The 16,814-nt window shown below is 43.0% G+C and overlaps 2 protein-coding genes across 5 annotated transcripts in view; one reads left to right on the top strand and one right to left on the bottom strand.

Moving 5' to 3' along the window:
* apc2 (APC regulator of WNT signaling pathway 2) overlaps positions 1 to 16,814 on the top strand; it is a 47,471-nt gene that overhangs the window by 17,692 nt on the left and 12,965 nt on the right. For both annotated transcript variants that reach the window (XM_075486042.1, XM_075486041.1), the window contains exons 4-9: positions 162 to 534; positions 2,562 to 2,670; positions 3,558 to 3,671; positions 3,872 to 3,946; positions 15,257 to 15,352; positions 16,278 to 16,683. In XM_075486042.1, the coding sequence (XP_075342157.1) occupies positions 162 to 534; positions 2,562 to 2,670; positions 3,558 to 3,671; positions 3,872 to 3,946; positions 15,257 to 15,352; positions 16,278 to 16,683 (1,173 nt within the window). The remainder of the gene's footprint in view (positions 1 to 161; positions 535 to 2,561; positions 2,671 to 3,557; positions 3,672 to 3,871; positions 3,947 to 15,256; positions 15,353 to 16,277; positions 16,684 to 16,814) is intronic.
* On the bottom strand, positions 4,997 to 11,154 carry LOC142400818 (uncharacterized). Of its 3 annotated transcripts, none has more exons than XM_075486043.1 (5): positions 11,046 to 11,154; positions 8,067 to 8,749; positions 6,843 to 6,975; positions 6,682 to 6,719; positions 4,997 to 5,639 (listed from the first exon to the last, which is right to left on the bottom strand). In XM_075486043.1, the coding sequence occupies exons 2-5, from the start codon at positions 8,665 to 8,667 to the stop codon at positions 5,077 to 5,079; spliced, it is 1,335 nt and encodes a 444-aa protein (XP_075342158.1). In that variant the 5' UTR covers positions 8,668 to 8,749; positions 11,046 to 11,154; the 3' UTR covers positions 4,997 to 5,076. The 3 variants fall into 3 exon arrangements, with proteins under 3 accessions (XP_075342158.1, XP_075342160.1, XP_075342159.1); XM_075486045.1 differs by having other exon boundaries at positions 6,843 to 6,972; XM_075486044.1 differs by lacking the exon at positions 11,046 to 11,154 and adding an exon at positions 9,398 to 9,696.

Raw genomic sequence — 16,814 nt, 5'->3', positions numbered from 1 at the left:
TGGTGAAAGTTTAATCTCCACTGGCAGTTTGTTCCACTTGTTTGCAGCATAACAGCTAAATGCTGCTTCTCCATGTTTAGTCTGGACTAATCAGACAAAGAATGACCTGAAAGAATTGACAGAATCCAGATGTTCCCTGATTTCTCCTCTTCCTCCCTCAGAGCTCCACATGGACCTCACCAACTACTACGAACTCAAACACCAACCTCACAACCTGAGACTGCTGACAGCCGGCCTGGGAGGGCCGGGGCTACCGGGCGTCTCGGGGGCAGGTGTGGGTGGAGGTGTGGAGCTGGACGACCGTCTGGCTCTGCCTCAGTCCTCCTGTTCCTCCTCCTCCTCCGTGGCAGCGGTCAGCAGAGCCAGGAGCCCGCTCCGGGCTGCGTCCCGTCAGAGCATGGCGTCCTGCGGGGAGGCCGCCTCCATCATGCTGCCGCATCACTTCCTGGACGGAGCCCCGCCCAAGACGGCCGTGATTAGTGGAGCAGACGGACGGCTGAGCGACTATCACCTGGAGGAGCTGTACAAAGAAAGGTGAGCGGAGGGATGCTATGAAGGCTCCATAATATACCAAACGTCCAACAGAGAAACATTAAAGGGATAGTTTGCGAGGCCTTTACCCCCTGCTGTGTCCTTTGAGCAGAGTTCCAGCCTCGTTTTGGTGTTGACGAAGGTAGTCCGGCTAGTTGGCTGGGGTTTAAAAAATAAAGCGTTTTGCTTCTCAAAACAATATGCGTTCAAAAGAGTAATACATTTGCATCACAAAATGGTTCTCCAGGAAAAAGTCAGACCTCACAATCGCTTGGCCCTATTTTCTCTCCCTTCGTATCACTGCCTGCTGCCGCCTGCCTTTGATTTAGACTTAGAAGCGTATACATTAGAGGTGGGAATGTTTCTTTAGCCTAAAACAGGGATGGATCCCTCTAAAACCTGATCCTGCAGACTTTTAAAGGTTTAGAACTAACATTTATGGCTTTATTAATCGAAATCATCACTGAAATTTAACAGATTTCCTTGCCCTTTCTCGTACATGATACGAGTGTAAGGTCTGCTCGTTTATCTTCTGAAGTGTTTTAAATATATGTTCAAATCAGCTACAAACATTTTCTTCATCATTTTAGAGGCTGAATAATAAAAGAAAATTGACTTAGTAATACATTTGCATCACAAAATCATTCTCCAGGAAAATGTCAGACCTCACAATCTCTTGGCCCTATTTTCTCTCCCTTCGTATCACTGCCTGCTGCCGCCTGCCGACAGCCGCGCCTGTTACGGTGTTTACTCTGATTAGTCATCTAAAGACTTGAGGTATGACTTGGACTAGAACATCTACACACTTGAGATTTGATTTGGAATATTTTTGAAATACCAGTTGCATGACTTCGTCCTCTGACAAGTTGAGACACAATGTTCACCAGTCATCTAGACTTGAAGTGTCTAAAAACTTGGGACACAACTTAAAACAGTAATTCAAAGACTAGAGCGTTGACTTGAAACATCTGTCTAAACACCTGAGAAATTAACAGGGCACATAAACTTGTCTTCAACAGACTTGAGACATGACTTGGAATAGTAATTTAAAGACTAGAGGCATGACTTTGACCCATTCTTTAAACCCTGGACATGATTTGGACGAGTCTTTTAAAACATTTAGACATTACTTGTACCAGTCCTCTTTACACTCAAGACATGGCTTGACTTCTGAAGAGCTGAGGCATGACTTGGACTAGAGCATTTACAGACTTGAGATATGATTTGGAATAGTCGTTTAAAGACTAGAGACACAACTCGACTAGATTAAAAGATTAAAGATTAAGGCAGGACACGGATTCCTGAGATGTAAAAAGCAAACTTGGTTTTATTTTTAACTTAGGACAAAACAAAAGGCTCGGCTAAGCCAGATAACAAAAAACTTAAACTGTGGGACAAGAACATGAACACGACAAAAGAAAAACAAAAGACTTGTCTTATGGTTTGGGGCTTCGTGACATGAAGGGGTGAAAATCAAGGAAAAGATCTCACAAAAAGACAGGGGAGCCTGGAAACTAAATAGGGAACTGGGAGTGATAGAAAGGTTACTGAGTGCAGCTGGGAACAATGAGCAAACAGAAACTGTGGGGAAGACAATGGTAAACTAAATACAAGACATAAAACAACCAAAAACAGGATAAAACATAAAACTAAAAACATGGGGAAAATCCCAATTGGCGTGACATCAACTAGCCAGACTACCTTCATCAAAGCCAAAACCAAAACGAGGCTGGAACTCGGCTCACAGGACGCAGCAGGGGGTAAGAAGATGTTCAGAAATGATGTTGCTGATATGGGATGTCATACAGCTTCATGTCAAAAGAGGCGAACTATCCCTTTAAAGAGGTGCAAAACCACTGTGGAGGCACTGAAAGTACAGCAGGGAGGATATAGAGTTAGACATCATCCGTATAAAGGTTGATATACCCTCATGTTTACTGTGTGAGTGCAGTGATGAAACATTTATCAGCCTGTCAGACTGTTTTTACTGAATGAAAAGCAGAAGTTAACAGAGATCTGAACATCTGCAGGAACCTTCTGCTGGGGGAGATCGACCGCGAGGAGCGGGAGCGCTGCTGGTACTTCAGCCAGCTGGAGGCGCTGTCCCAGAAGCTGTCCCAGCTGCCGCGCATCGACACGGTGAGACCAGCAAACGCCGTCATGTGTAACTTTAATAAGTGAGACTCAGCATGTAGATGATGTGGGACACAACTCTCTGAGCCTTTTGGAAAAAGAAGAATAGATGATTTCATTTCAAAATATCTGGATACCCACCTTGAGTTTTGTTTCCGCATAGCACAGCTACTTCTTCTGCTGAATTACAGCGAGCAACGTAGCATCCTAACTTACATGCTTCAAACCAGTCAATGGAAACATGAAACATCACTTCAGATTTTTTTGGTTACCGAATGGAAACCTGATAGCTCGAGATTTACCTTTTCTGACAAAAAGACTTAAAGGGGAAGCATAAAATACCTTCATAAAATACTCACCAATAACAGTTTGGTGAAAGTCGGCGTCCTTGCTAACAATGCAATAGTACGCCGCATTCATTCATTCATTGGTCTTAAAGTATTGGTGAAATAAAGACAGATAATGCCTTATTTAGAGGCTGTATTGTCTCTGCCTTGTTCTCTCTCATTATATGGATATACACCGATCTCCAGTGATCTAAATATCTTCAGAAGGACGCCGACTTTCACCAAACTGTTATCGGTGAGCAGATGAAGGTGTTTTATGCCAGAAATAAGATCCAGGTTTAAAAACACAAAACAAACTTCCCCTTTAAAACTCAGTCGGGCAGATGGAAACAAATCATTTCTCACAGGGACGATCCCCTGTTCTGCTTCCAGAGAGTAAACATTTTTATTTAAAGGCAAGAGGGATAAATGTATTTACTTCAAAGCAGTTAATTAAAACGTGTCTGATGCGTATTTCTTTGGCTCTAAACTGGAAGTTGTTTGACATAAAAAGCAGCTGTTAAACGGGCGTGCCTCAGGCTGACCTCCGACCTCTGTGTGCCGCAGTTTTCTCTGCAGATGGATCTCATCCGGCAGCAGCTGGAGTTCGAAGTTCAGCAGGTTCGGTCTGTGATGGAGGAACGTTTCGGCAGCAGCAATGAGATGGTGCAGAGGACGCAGGTGAGACATTTAGTTCCGTTTACATCACGGTGTGTTCAGCATAAATAAGTCATTCTTTAGGTAAAAACGCACCACAGCTGGGTACTTTTACACTGATGCTGTAGGCTCAGTGTTGTGCTGCTCAATGCACAATACAACAAGACTAAATAACCGAGGAAAATGCCCATCTGACTTGTGTCTGAACCGTGTGTGCGTTGCAGATGCGTGTTGCCCGCCTGGAACAGCTGGAAAACGAGCTGCAGGAGGTCCGAGGGAGTCAGGAGAGCCAGCTCCAGGTCAGACATACTGTGCACGATAAGGCCAAACACTGGGCTGCTGCTTAAATGGATATAAAGATATGTAATGTGAAGAAAACAGGGGCTGTGATTGGTCAGTTTGGGTGGTCTGATGTTGGTTGTTAAATAGTAAGTAAGTAAGTAAGTACACTGGAAAAAATGCCCCTCCAAAAATAAATTAGAAAAACAACAAATACAAGAAGTTTTTGCTTGAAATAAACAAAAAAAATCTGCCAATGGAACTAGTGAAATTCGGCTTGTTAAGATTTCTTGAAATAAAATGTGATATTTAGGACTTTTGAGATAAAAGTGATCTTGAAATTAGCTTAAAAACCTCTTCAATGTGAAATCCGACTGAAAACAATTTGTTTGAAGATATTCCAGATGTATTGTCCCTATATCTGGCTGAAATAGCACTTGTTAGGCAGTTGTGTCTTATATTAAGTGTAATGAGATATTTTGACTAGAAATGAGACAAATATACTTGGTAAGACTTTGACTTTTTGACAAGTAATTTTGTAAAAGTCTGTTGCTCACAGGCTTTTATTCTGTAAAAGTCTGTTGCTCACAGGCTTTTATTTTGTAAAAGTCTGCTGCTGTCTGCTGTGGAACAGGAAAAGAAAGTAATCGGCGGATCCACCAAACATGGAGAAGGGTACGGAACTTTTACTCGGCCATTTTCATTTTAAAGTTCTTCCAGACGGCGGAGTCGACAGAACCAAAGTCATCTGTAAACTCTGCCAAGTTGAATTGTCTTCTCAGCGTAGTAGTTCCAGTCTAAAATATCACTTAAAGGCAAAACACACAACTGATAGCAGCAAGTCATTCAAGGAAACAGACAGTGGAGCGAGGCTTCTACATAAAAACTACAGAAAGATGCTGATGTTAAAAGTGTGTTTGCACAACAAATGTTATGGCACTTTCATTCATATGGCAGCACATTTCAAATATAACTAAATGCTAAAGGCTGTACGCTACTTTTGGATTCATTTTTAGATTTTGCGTACAAATGCGATTAATCGTGATTAATTAGGGAAATCATGTGATTAATTAGATTAAACATTTTAATCGTTGCCCAGCCCCGATGGTTATTAAGAGCTCATTCAGGCCATCACACGTAGAAACATGAATCACTCTTTCAGCAGTCGCTCCCAGCCCAGCTCCACCTGACACAGCGCCACCGAGCCGTCGCCGGCCCACACCCAGAAGCCCGGGTACAGCGGCTGCGTGAAGGCGGAGGTGAAGGTGTGCAGGTGGACCATTTCGTCCTCAGAGACGCCGTAGAAGGACAGCGAGCCGGCGGGCCAGTTGAGGTAGAGCCCGACCCGGCGGGTGAAGGGCTCGGGCCACGTGGACTTGAACCTCTTCCCGTTGTGGCACGGCGTGTAGCCCCCCTCTGAGCACTCCAGACTCCAGGACAGCTCGTTGTGTCCCAGCAGGCAGCTCCCCGCCTCCCCGTCTCTGGAGATGCTGTTGTAGGTGACGCCCACGTCGGCGCCGCCGCACCACGCCACCTCCCAGTACACGGCGTCCAGCAGCCCCTCCCGGCACAGAACCTGCGGGCAGCGCCGGAACCGCTCCGTGTGCTCCGAGCTCCGATACTCCTGCCACATGCGGGTCGCCCTCCTGTTGCCTTCGGACAGGTGGAGCTCCGGGTTCGCCGTGTTGGGGTCAAAGGTCAGATAGGAGGCGACTGTTGGTAAAAACGAGAGAGCAGCCGATGAGCCATCAGTTTCCACTGAGACACTCTGTTAAAGTTAAACTAAAATAGTTCAAAAGAAACTCAAAGCTGCTTTTATCGAGTTTTTAGAATTATTCTTTGATCAGTAATTGTTTTATAAGATAGACTTTAAGTAAATAACTGTAATTTAATGAATCGTGTTTCTGTAAAGCGATCGTCCGGTGTTTATTTAGTTAGGTAATATGTTGAAATTGTACCCGATTAGAAAAAAAATCATGGAAATATGCTCAGAATAAATGTACTTTTACTGTCTGAGCCTTCCAAGTGCTCACATTTAGATTTGTGTGTCATCATAATTATGATTTATTATCACAATACTAGGGCTGGGCGGGTTAACTCGTTATTATCGCGTTAACTCTTTAATTATTTAACACCGATAAATATTTTATCACGCATTAACGCAGGTTTTATTTATTTTTTCATTTTTTCTAAATTTCAAAATTTCAAAAATTTTAATTTCAATTGGGGGTGCTTTTGGGCCTTTAATGGATAGGGAAGTTCAGAGAGACAGAAAGCAGGGGGCAGAGAAAGGGGGAACAACACGCAGCACAGGGCCGTCCGATACGGACTCGAATATTTATATATATTATATTATATTATATTATATTATATATTAACGCATTTTTTATTATTTATTTTATTTTGTAAAAGTCTGCTGCTGTCTGCTGTGGAACAGGAAAAGAAAGTAATCGGCGGATCCACCAAACATGGAGAAGGGTAAAAAAAATGTCTTTTTTTTTGCGATTTTTGCGATTAATCAGGGAAATCATGCGATTAATTAGATTAAAAATTGTAATCGTTGCCCAGCCCTACACGATACAGAAGCTAAAGTCGTCTTTTATTATGTGTGGAAATGTTCAAGTGAAGCCTCTTAAAAATAGGAACTTCGGTAACTATGGCGACAGCTTGATAAAGTATGTTAACTCTATTAAAGTAACAGAAGAAACAAAGTCAAACCAGATTTTTAAGGAGAAAGAAATCCATGTGATCTTACAGTTTTTCAGCGACCAAACGTCTCCCATCGACCGATTCCTGCAAGAACAAATCAGAAACAAACATCCCAAAAATCCTCAACTTTGCCGTTGAATTTTGAATAAATGTTGCTTTTGCTTCCCGCCTGGCTGCAGACTTCGTGCGTGAACTGCTTCGACTCACCTCAGGTCGTCTGTCAGGCTCCACAAGACGAGGCCAGAGGACAGCGAAGCCTCTCCGGACACCACAGGGGAGTCTTCGCTCCGCTGTTTTGGACCAGTGGTGCACGTGCTGGCGTTGAATCCATGAAATTCTGCTTCAAATGAAACAGAAGCGCAGGCAGTGAAAGCTTAAAGGGACAGTTCGCCTCTTTTAACATGAAGCTGTGTGACATCCCATATCAGCAACATCATTTCTGAACATCTTCTTACCCCCTGCTGCGTCCTGTGAGCAGAGTTCCAGCCTCGTTTTGGTGTTGATGAAGGTAGTCCGGCTAGTTGGCTGGGGTTTAAAAAATAAAGCGTCTTGCTTCTCAAAACAATATGCGTTCCAAAGAGTAATACATTTGCATCACAAAATGGTTCTCCAGGAAAAAGTCAGACCTCACTATCGCTTGGCCCTATTTTCTCTCCCTGCGTATCACTGCCTACTGTGCAGACCGAGCCGCAAACACCGTAACAGGCGCGGCTGTCGGCAGGCGATTTTGTGATGCAAATGTATAACTAAGTAAATTTTCTTTTATTATTCAGCCTCTAAAATGATGAAGAAAATGTTTGTAGCTGTCAAATGATTTGAATATATATTTAAAACACTTTAGAAGATAAACGAGCAGATCGTACACTCGTATCATGTACGAGAAAAGGCAAGGAAATCTGTTATATTTCAGTGATGAGTTCGATTAATAAAGCCATAAATGTTAGTTCTAAACCTTTAAAAGTCAGCAGGATCAGGTTTTAGATTGATCCATCCCTGTTTATTGGCTAAAGAAACATTCACACCTCTAATGTATACGCTTCTAAGTCTAAATCAAAGGCAGGCGGCAGCAGGCAGTGATACGAAGGGAGAGAAAATAGGGCCAAGTGATTGTGAGGTCTGACTTTTTCCTGGAGAACGATTTTGTGATGCAAATGTATTACTCTGTTGAACGCATATTGTTTTGAGAAGCAAAACGCTTTATTTTTTAAACCCCAGCCAACTAGCCGGACTACCTTCATCAACACCAAAATGAGGCTGGAACTCTGCTCACAGGACGCAGCAGGGGGTAAGAAGATGTTCAGAAATGATGTTGCTGATATGGGATGTCATACAGCTTCATGTCAAAAGAGGCGAACTGTCCCTTTAAGGAATACCTCAGTGATGGGAACACGTTTAATGCTGGATTTGATCGCTGAAGCGTGGGATTCTGACCTGTGTTTGATGCTGACAGCGTCTGACTCCACTCGTTCGCATCCAGCTCACCGGGCTCCGACTCATCCGCCCCGTCGTCCGTGTTTTCAGATTCCTCATGGTCGTCCATCTCTCGGTTAAGTTTCCTGAAACTGTGCTCGTCTCTCTTTTTAGCGCTTTGGGTCTTTAAAAGGTTTCGGTCTCCTCTGAACGGGCCCCTTAAAGGCTCCTCGGCCCTCTCGGGTTTGGAGGTTTTTACCGCTGAGGTGCCGGAGGACTCCTCCTTCGCAGCGACCTCTTTGCTGTCCTTTTGACCGATTTTGAAGACGCTGGAGAGGTCCTCTTTGAAGAGATTGAAGTCCTCTTTGAGGAGCGTCAGAGTGTTTCTGGGTTTCTCTCCCGACTGGCTCGCTCTCGGATTCGTGTCCTTGTCCTTAAACACTTTCATCACTTCCTCTTTGAACAGGCTGAGGTCCTCTTTGAGCAGAGTCAGCGGGCTGATCGTCTGCTTCTCCGTCTGACTCTGAAACTCTTTCACTTTCACATCTTTATTGTGGCGGCCCTCCGGGTTGGGCGCTTCCTCCTGGATTTCAGGCTCCTGGCTGCACGTTTCATGACTCATTTTAGCTTCTTTCACTCGTTAAAACTCACCGAGACATCTTGTTCTGAAGCTTCGTGTTCACAGAGATCAGAGCAGAGAGCACCTGTACAATCAGAAATATGTGGAATTAGTGATCAAACTCTTTTTGAGGAGAGTTTTCCACAAACTCAAACTGGCTGAACCATCATCGTGTTATTACATTTAGAGTGCGACTGCAGCTCTAAGCAAACAGGAGGAGACAATGTGTCTGAGGGACTATTTTAAGTGGTGCATTAATCCACATTTGCTGTCAATGGCTGTGTTCCAAACCGCAACTACACACTACATACTGCATAATGTATACTACATACTACATATTACATACTGCATACTCCATACTTCCATACTGCATACTCATCGATCAGGCAGTATGCAGAGTGTTTACCCACAATGCATTTCGCTCCTCCCGAGCCGAAATCAGCCGGCCTGAAGCTGATTTCGCTTAAGCTCTAAACTCTGTAAACTTTAGCAACATTTGAAACATTTTCAGGTGAGAAAGTAGTCGTTTAGATCCCCAACGTGTTGAAAACCTGACAAAATACCGGCTGTTTACAATTTTGTTCCCACGAATTCAGCGCTACTAAAGCTAGCCGCAGTGAGCAACGCACTTCCTGTTATTTTCACAAAATAAAATACCCGTTGCCTTTTATCATAGGGAAAGCCATTACCATACAATTGGTGCTTTTGTTTTGAAAACAGGAAGTGAACCTACCCTCGTTGTAGCTAGCTTGAAACTGCCGTTTTGACAGGAAATGACGATCGGCGACGTCCCGTTACGTTGCATCTTGGGTAGTTTGAGTATGAGTAGTAACCTCATGATGCATACCCAACATTTCAGAGAATCTAGTATGCATCCGGGAACTTCTCGCTTACTCAAACTCGCATACGAACTCAAAAAGTTAGTATGAGTAGTATGAGTAGTATGCGGTTTCGAACACAGCCATGGTGAGTGTTTTAGGAGCTATCTGATGTTGTTCATCCTGAAACTCTCCCCATGGAGGCCTCCGGGTTGCATCTTCTGCCCCATCCAGCCTGGGAATGCATTTAAATATCCCAGTTAGAGCGGGAGGAGGTGGGATCACCTGAAGCCTGACAGAACAAGTCACCGAAGAACAAGACGATTTGTTCCGTAAACACAAGAGAAATGGGAATAAATTCCATTAACTGGGACTTCTCCACAGATTCCTGCCTTTCAGCTGGTGCAGAACGCTGCTGCCCTTCTTTTAACCAACACCAACAGACGTGTGCACATCACTCCTGTTCTTAACTCCCTCCATCGGCTTCCTGTCCTTTATAGAACTGATTTTAAACTTTTAATGTTTGTTTTTAAAGCTCTTAGCGGCCTCGCCCCGTCGTATTTATCTGAGCTTTTAACAGTCCTGGTAGAGCTCTGAGGTCAGCAGATCAGTTTCTGCTGGAAGTGCCCAGGTCAGAATACAAACCCTGGGGTGAGCGAGCCTTTTCCCAAAGCTGCACCCAGGCTCTGGAATAAGCTCCCCGTCCAGCTAAGTCTTATTTCTGACCTGGACCTCTTCAGATCCAGGCTAAAAACCTGCTTATTTAGGATGGCTTTAATACCCAGTAGCATGATGACACTTTTATCTTATTTTATCTTATTCGATTTTGTTGTATTTTATTGCTTTCACTGTTCTTTTATTGTTTTTATTTATTCTTCTCTTTATTTATTACCTGCTGTAAAGCACTTTGGTACACCGTATTGTTATTATTTTTATTATTATTATTATTATTTATTTGTTATTGTTTATTTGTTGTTTATTTATTGTTTATTTATTATTATTATACTTATTTCTGACTTGGGCCTCTTCACATCTAGGCTAAAAACCTACTTATTTAGGATTGCTTTTAATACCCAGTAGCATGATGACACTTTTATCTTATTCGATTTTGTTATATTTTATTGCTTTCACTGTTCTTTTATTGTTTTTATTGTTTTTACTTCTTCTCTTTATTTATTACCTGCTGTAAAGCACTTTGGTACATCGTAAGGGTTGTCTGTAAAGGGCTGTAGAAATAAAATAAAATACATTTACATTTACATTCAATGTGGGTTAACGGTCCGCAAAAGGTCTGAGATTCAGATTTAAGATCTTTTAATCCTTCATCAGAAACTGTATCGAGTATTTTTCAGGCTACGAGTTGATATCCTGAGAAGAATCAGCCGGTATTTATATATTTATATAGAAGACTCGTTCACCATGTCAGCTCATTCCATCTGAGCAGCGGCTCGTGACCCAAGCAGATTCAACACGGAACGATACAAACATGAAGTTTCTGGAGGCAGAAGTCTGCTCGTGTTCAGGCTTGTTAAGAGTTAAACCTCGTGTCGGTCGGATACTCACAGTCGCCACTTTCTTCATGCTTCCATTACAAACCGAGCTGACAGCCCACAGATCAGGACTCCGTAAAAACGGACGTCAGAGCTGGAATCTGTAGTCTCTGTCTGTGACGTTCAACTTTCTGGTTTGACCAGTTTGGCTCCATATTTCAGTCTGACAGCTCAGGAAACCACCAGCTGCAGGGAGCAGCACTTCTGGTTCCTGCTTTGAACAGAACCAAACATCTTCTGCATGTTGAACGCAACCTGTGAAGCTCAAACACCTGCAGGATGTGCACAGCTGGACTCTGTCTGCCCTCATCGTGGGCACCAAAGTCTAATTACTCTATTAAAAACTAAAGGCTAAAACTGGGAAAACACAGGGGCATTATGGCTGAAATTATTCTAATAAAAGTTTGTTTGCACACTTTTGTTCCTAGAAATTAAAAAAAGAGAAAACATTCAACCAAATGAAGTGCTACAAGATAAAAAGATTCAATTATATTTAAGCAAAGATGCGTTAAAGGGGCCTCACTCTTCTTAATCCACCTAAATCAAATCAAATCAAATTAGCACATTTCATGTACAAAACAGTTCAAAGTGCTTTACATAAAATAAAAGCATTGCAGCAGGGAGTGGAAGAAGCATTAAAAATACATAAAAGAATATAGAGAGAAACAAATACAATTATTTAAATGAATTTAAAAACAATCAACAGTCCAGATAAATTCAAATATATCGTGCAGATTTCATGCATAGACACGTGAGAAAAGAAATGTCTTTAACCTGGATTTAAAAATGTCTCCATTCACTGGAAAAAAAATCAAGTCTTACCAAGTATATTTGTCTCATTTCTAGTCAAAATATCTCATTACACTTAATATAAGACACAACTGCCTAACAAGTACCATTTCAGCCAGATATAGGGACTTGTTTGCAGACAATACATCTGGAATATCTTGTTAAATGAAAAAGTCTTGAAAACAAATTGTTTTGAGTCGGATTTCATATGAAACAAGCTTTTTTTTCCATTTGAAGAGGTTTTTAAGCTAATTTCAAGATCACTTTTATCTCAAAAGTCCCAAATATCACATCTTATTTCAAGAAATCTTGGCAAGCCGATTTTCACGAGTTCCATTGGCAGATTTTTTTGCTTATTTCAAGCAAAAACGTCTTTTATTTGTTGTTTTTTTACTTATTTTTGGAGGGGCATTTTCTCCAGTGTTTGGTGAGAGTTTAATCTCCACTGGCAGTTTGTTCCACTTGTTTGCAGCATAACAGCTAAATGCTGCTTCTCCATGTTTAGTCTGGACTCTGGACTGGACCAGCTGACCTGAGTCCTTGGATCTCGGAGCTCTGCTGGTTTTATATTCTGTTTTAGGCCCAATAACCACTTTAAAGACTTCACTTTGATCTCATTTACATTTTTTAACAGTTTTAGCTCAATCAGTGAAAAACCTGCCACACATTGTGTGTCTGTAATCAGATTTTAAGAGCCCGGATCTCCTGCTTTTCTGTCTCCATCCATTAGGCTTCATCTCATGGTTGAACAGAGCTGCTCTGTGATTGGTTGTTGCCAGGCTGCAGAGCTGGCACGGAGCAGTGTGTCCGACATAAAGACAGCGAGTTGGTCTTTCTTTTCTCTGCTCTGCCTCCCTGTGGGAATAACGAGGAGATATGGTTGCCTCCTTAAAGGGTTACTTTTGCTTTAGTTTCACCCAAATTAGAGCAGAACAAACCTCCTCCTCTTCAGTGATTCAGTGTCCGTCCTGGTTTTATGTGCCCAGGTTTGGAGGTTTCTGCCTCCACAACACAACATTCTGGATAAATGGAGTCAAACTTATCCTGATCATCGTTTATTCAAAGCATCTGACTGATAGAGGGAGTTTGCATCGAGTTAAAATGAGAAGAAGAAATTAGTTCCTACAGGACAGAAGGATAAAAAGTTATTTTATTCTGGTTTGCAGATGAACGTCGCAGAGAAGGTTGTAGTTCACAGTTTGTCCTGATGGTGTCAGTGTTTCGTAACTGTTTTAACAGTAGGGCTGGGCAACGATTCAAGTTTTTAATCTAATTAATCGCATGATTTCCCTGATTAATCACGATTTATCACATTTGTACGCAGAATCCAAAAATGAATCCAAAAGTAGCGTATAGCTTTTAGCATTTAGCTTTATTTTAAATGTGCTGCCATATGAATGAAAGTGCCATAACATTTGTTGCGCAAACACACTTTTAACATCAGCATCTTTCTGTAGTTTTTATGTAGAAGCCTCGCTCCACTGTCTGTTTCCTTGAATGACTTGCTGCTATCAGTTGTGTGTTTTGCCTTTAAGTGATATTTTAGACTGGAACTACTACGCTGAGAAGACAATTCAACTTGGCAGTGTTTACAGATGACTTTGGTTCTGTCGACTCCGCCGTCTGGAAGAACTTTAAAATGAAAATGCCAGAGTAAAAGTTCCGTACCTTTCTCCATGTTTGGTGGATCCGCCGATTACTTTCTTTTCCTGTTCCACAGCAGACAGCAACAGACTTTTACAAATTAAAAGCCTGTGAGCAACAGACTTTTACAAAATAAAAGCCTGTGGGCAACAGACTTTTACAATAATAAAATAAATAATAAAACATTTATCGGCGTTAAATAATTAGCGAGTTAACGCGATAATAACACGTGGCTTTGTGGGGGGGGGGTGGAACTTAGCGGAGGTGCCACTTTCAAATCTTGCTAGCTCTCTTGCTAGCTCTCTTGCTAGCTCTCCAGGATTACCAACCATGCCTTTAAGGCCCCAGTTCACTGTATCTTTGGTATTTTTCCAGAAAAAAAAGCTAATTTTTTCAACACTTCGCTTGAATCTTTTTCTGTCTTCATCTTCATCAGCAAATGTGATGCTGCAGTTTCAAATCTGCACATCATTCCCCAGATGTCTGGTCTCTGTATTATACCCTAGCTGCTGGAACTCGGCCCGGGATGGGCGAGTAAGTGGCAGCGACTCGCTGGAACTCGGCCCAGTCCTAGTCTGCATTTTTCTCCACTTAGTTGCTCATTTAATCCGTTCCGAACGGCAAATCCAAAGCAGTTGGAGCCAGGATTGGTTCCTCTAATGTTTCAGCTGGAACATACCCGGCTTTCTACAGCTTCAGAGCAGAAATCATCAATCATAGCATTGATTACTAAAGTTGTAACACATAAAAACATCTTATGGATGAGTTAGATGAGGGTGGGAATCTGGGCCCCTCTCAGGGTGGTCCGGCCTCTCTCCCAGCAGACAAACTGAGCTGATCGGGGCTGCGTCTGCTCGCTGGCATCCATTTTGTCCGCACGCTGTAGCTGCTCGTGCTTAATGGAGGAGGTTTGGATCGGAGCCAATCTGTCCAAAACAAAAAAGGACGACGGCAAAAAAATTCAGGTTTCCTTTGTGAGCGGGAGGGAAAAATGCAGAAGGCGCGCACAGCTTTTTGTCTGCAGACAGTCTTTGGCTCCGTCTCTCGCACTCACATCACACCCCGAGGCGTTGCTATGGTGACGGGATGGAGGAGAGGGGGGCAAAGCTTTGATATGAGTCTCTGAGGACTGCAGGCTGTGAATCCAAATGAAGCCCTGTGTGTGTGTGTGTGTCTGTGAGGACCAGTTCAAGTTTCAAACCTTGTGAGGTCATCTGATGTCAGGCTGCAGGAGGACGGGATGAGAGGCCTTGGATTACATCACATCAATAAGGCCGGGTCCTCACAAAGATCAGTGAAATGAAACGTGTGTGTCAGGATTAGCAAGCAGGCGGTAAAATGGACCTTTTTTTACAGCTTTTGCTGTTCATCCTAACAAAGATCTGGATGATTAAACTCTGCCTGCCTGTTTTTAAAAGAGCAGAAGATGAACATTTGACTGTGAAATTGTGTTCATCTGCAAGGTGACACATGAATATAATGAAAAAGGTTGCAAAAAGAAACAAATATCAGAATCTAAACTTGGAATTGCAAGAATTACTTGCCTTTAATCTAATCTTCCTTGTTTTTCTGTGTGATTAAACCCTCATAACAAAATAAACCTCCACCTACAGAGATGTAGCCGCACTGCTGGAGGTTTAAATACACCCTGAAACAGAGCAGCAGTCTCTTTAGAGCCACGCTGAATGATGGAGCCTCCACACAAACAAAAAATCACAATACAGGGATTCCAGCAGGAATGCATCTGGGTCAAAGACGGCGTCCTCATGTCTTCTTCCTCTCTGTGCGCAGCTTTCTGGAGCCGAGAAGCCCCCTGCTGGAGAGCCGGAGAACAGCAGCTCATCGTCAGCCGCGGCAGGAACAGAAGCTGCAGACGGAGGCAGCAAGGTAACAACTCATCCCCCATCTGCAGAATTTAACTTCATAAAACTCATAAAGACTTAAAGATGAGCTCAAAGATCCAAAAAATCCCACCAAACATCCCATTTCAGCCAAATTAAGTAAGATTCACATGCGAATCAGGAGTTTAACACCCTGACTGTGTTTCTCCGTTCAGCACTTTACAATAAACAGTAATGTTAAAAGTTCTGTGCTGTTCAGAAAACTTCATTTATTCAGGTTAAGTCACAAGCAGTTGCTTGTTGCAAAAAAACGAGTTTTTGTTGGTTTTATATCTGTAAAATACACTGAGAAATAAAAGTTTGGCACTAAAATTTCACATTGAAATAGACTAGGTTTAGCATCTTTAAGCCCTAAAGATACAGCAGAACGTATTATTATTATAATGTATTTCAACAGTTGTATCACACATTTAAACAGAATGATTATTTCTTTATTCATAGTAAATCAGGCTCCTTTTACCTCAGTCTAATGTGGGCTGTGTGTCGGGTTGCTCTGCTTCCACATTAAAAACAGCTTCACAGAAGGTTTTATTGATGAACCAGCACAGGGTTAATCTTTGTCACAAAGGGCTACAAGTTAGCCAAAGATTTAGTTTAGCTCTTTTTTGTGACACGTTGACCTCACTACATATTTACTTCTACACTTGTCTGCTATACGAGCATCATGGCCTTCAGGTACAGCTCACTAGTGCCTCGAAAGGCTTCCAGAAATTAGCCAAAAAAGAAAAAGATCTTTCATTTTCCATTGCTTTTTTTCTCATAATGGGACAAAACTTGAAAACTTGCTTGTTTAAATCAGGGAATGGACCACATATGTAGGATAAATAAATTGTTTTTAATTGTACTTCATGCAAAGCTCCTCTGCCTGGAACACCTTGAGCTGCAGCCTTTTGACAGCGTTCTCCCCTCAGGTGGAAATGGTCTTCTGGCTGCTCTCCATGCTGGCTAACAGAGACAAGGAGGAGATGTCCCGGACTCTGCTGGCCCTGTCCAGCTCCCAAGACAGCTGCATCGCCATGAGGAAGTCCGGCTGCGTCCCCCTGCTCGTTCAGATCCTGCACGAAGCTCCGGCCGGAGGCGGCGGCTCCGGGGACACGGCCGCAGGCGGCGCCCCGGCGGGCTGCAGCCGCGAGGCCAAGTCCAGGGCGAGCGCCGCGCTCCACAACATCATCTACTCCCAGCAGGACGAGGGCCAGGCCCGCCGGGAGATGAGGGTCCTGCACATGCTGGAGCAGGTCCGCACCTACTGCGACAGCGGCTGGGACTGGATCGAGAGTCACGCCGTGACGCCTTCACCCGGAGGCACCAAAACTACAGGTGAGCAAGGCCCCTCAGAACACGAAACAGCCCTGCACCATCAGCACTTTTTTTCACCTGAATGTGGCCTGATCCGGGGGTATGTGTGGCGCCCACCAGTCCTGGTGGCTCGGTGCAGTTGGCAGAATTTA

The sequence above is a fragment of the Odontesthes bonariensis genome, chromosome 15, assembly GCF_027942865.1.
Source record: "Odontesthes bonariensis isolate fOdoBon6 chromosome 15, fOdoBon6.hap1, whole genome shotgun sequence".
Taxonomy (NCBI): domain Eukaryota; kingdom Metazoa; phylum Chordata; class Actinopteri; order Atheriniformes; family Atherinopsidae; genus Odontesthes; species Odontesthes bonariensis.
The sequence above is the reverse complement of the archived record's forward strand: the minus strand, read 5'-3'. Positions and strand labels throughout refer to the sequence as shown.

Coding starts and splice junctions, on each gene's coding strand:
- LOC142400818 (XM_075486043.1), bottom strand. CDS start 8,667: ATGAGTCATGAAACGTGCAGCCAGGAGCCTGAAATCCAGGAGGAAGCG. Junction 6,976..8,066: donor GCTGTCAGCATCAAACACAG/GTCAGAATCCCA, acceptor TTTCATTTGAAG/CAGAATTTCATGGATTCAAC. Junction 5,640..6,681: donor CGTTTGGTCGCTGAAAAACT/GTAAGATCACAT, acceptor TTTTACCAACAG/TCGCCTCCTATCTGACCTTT.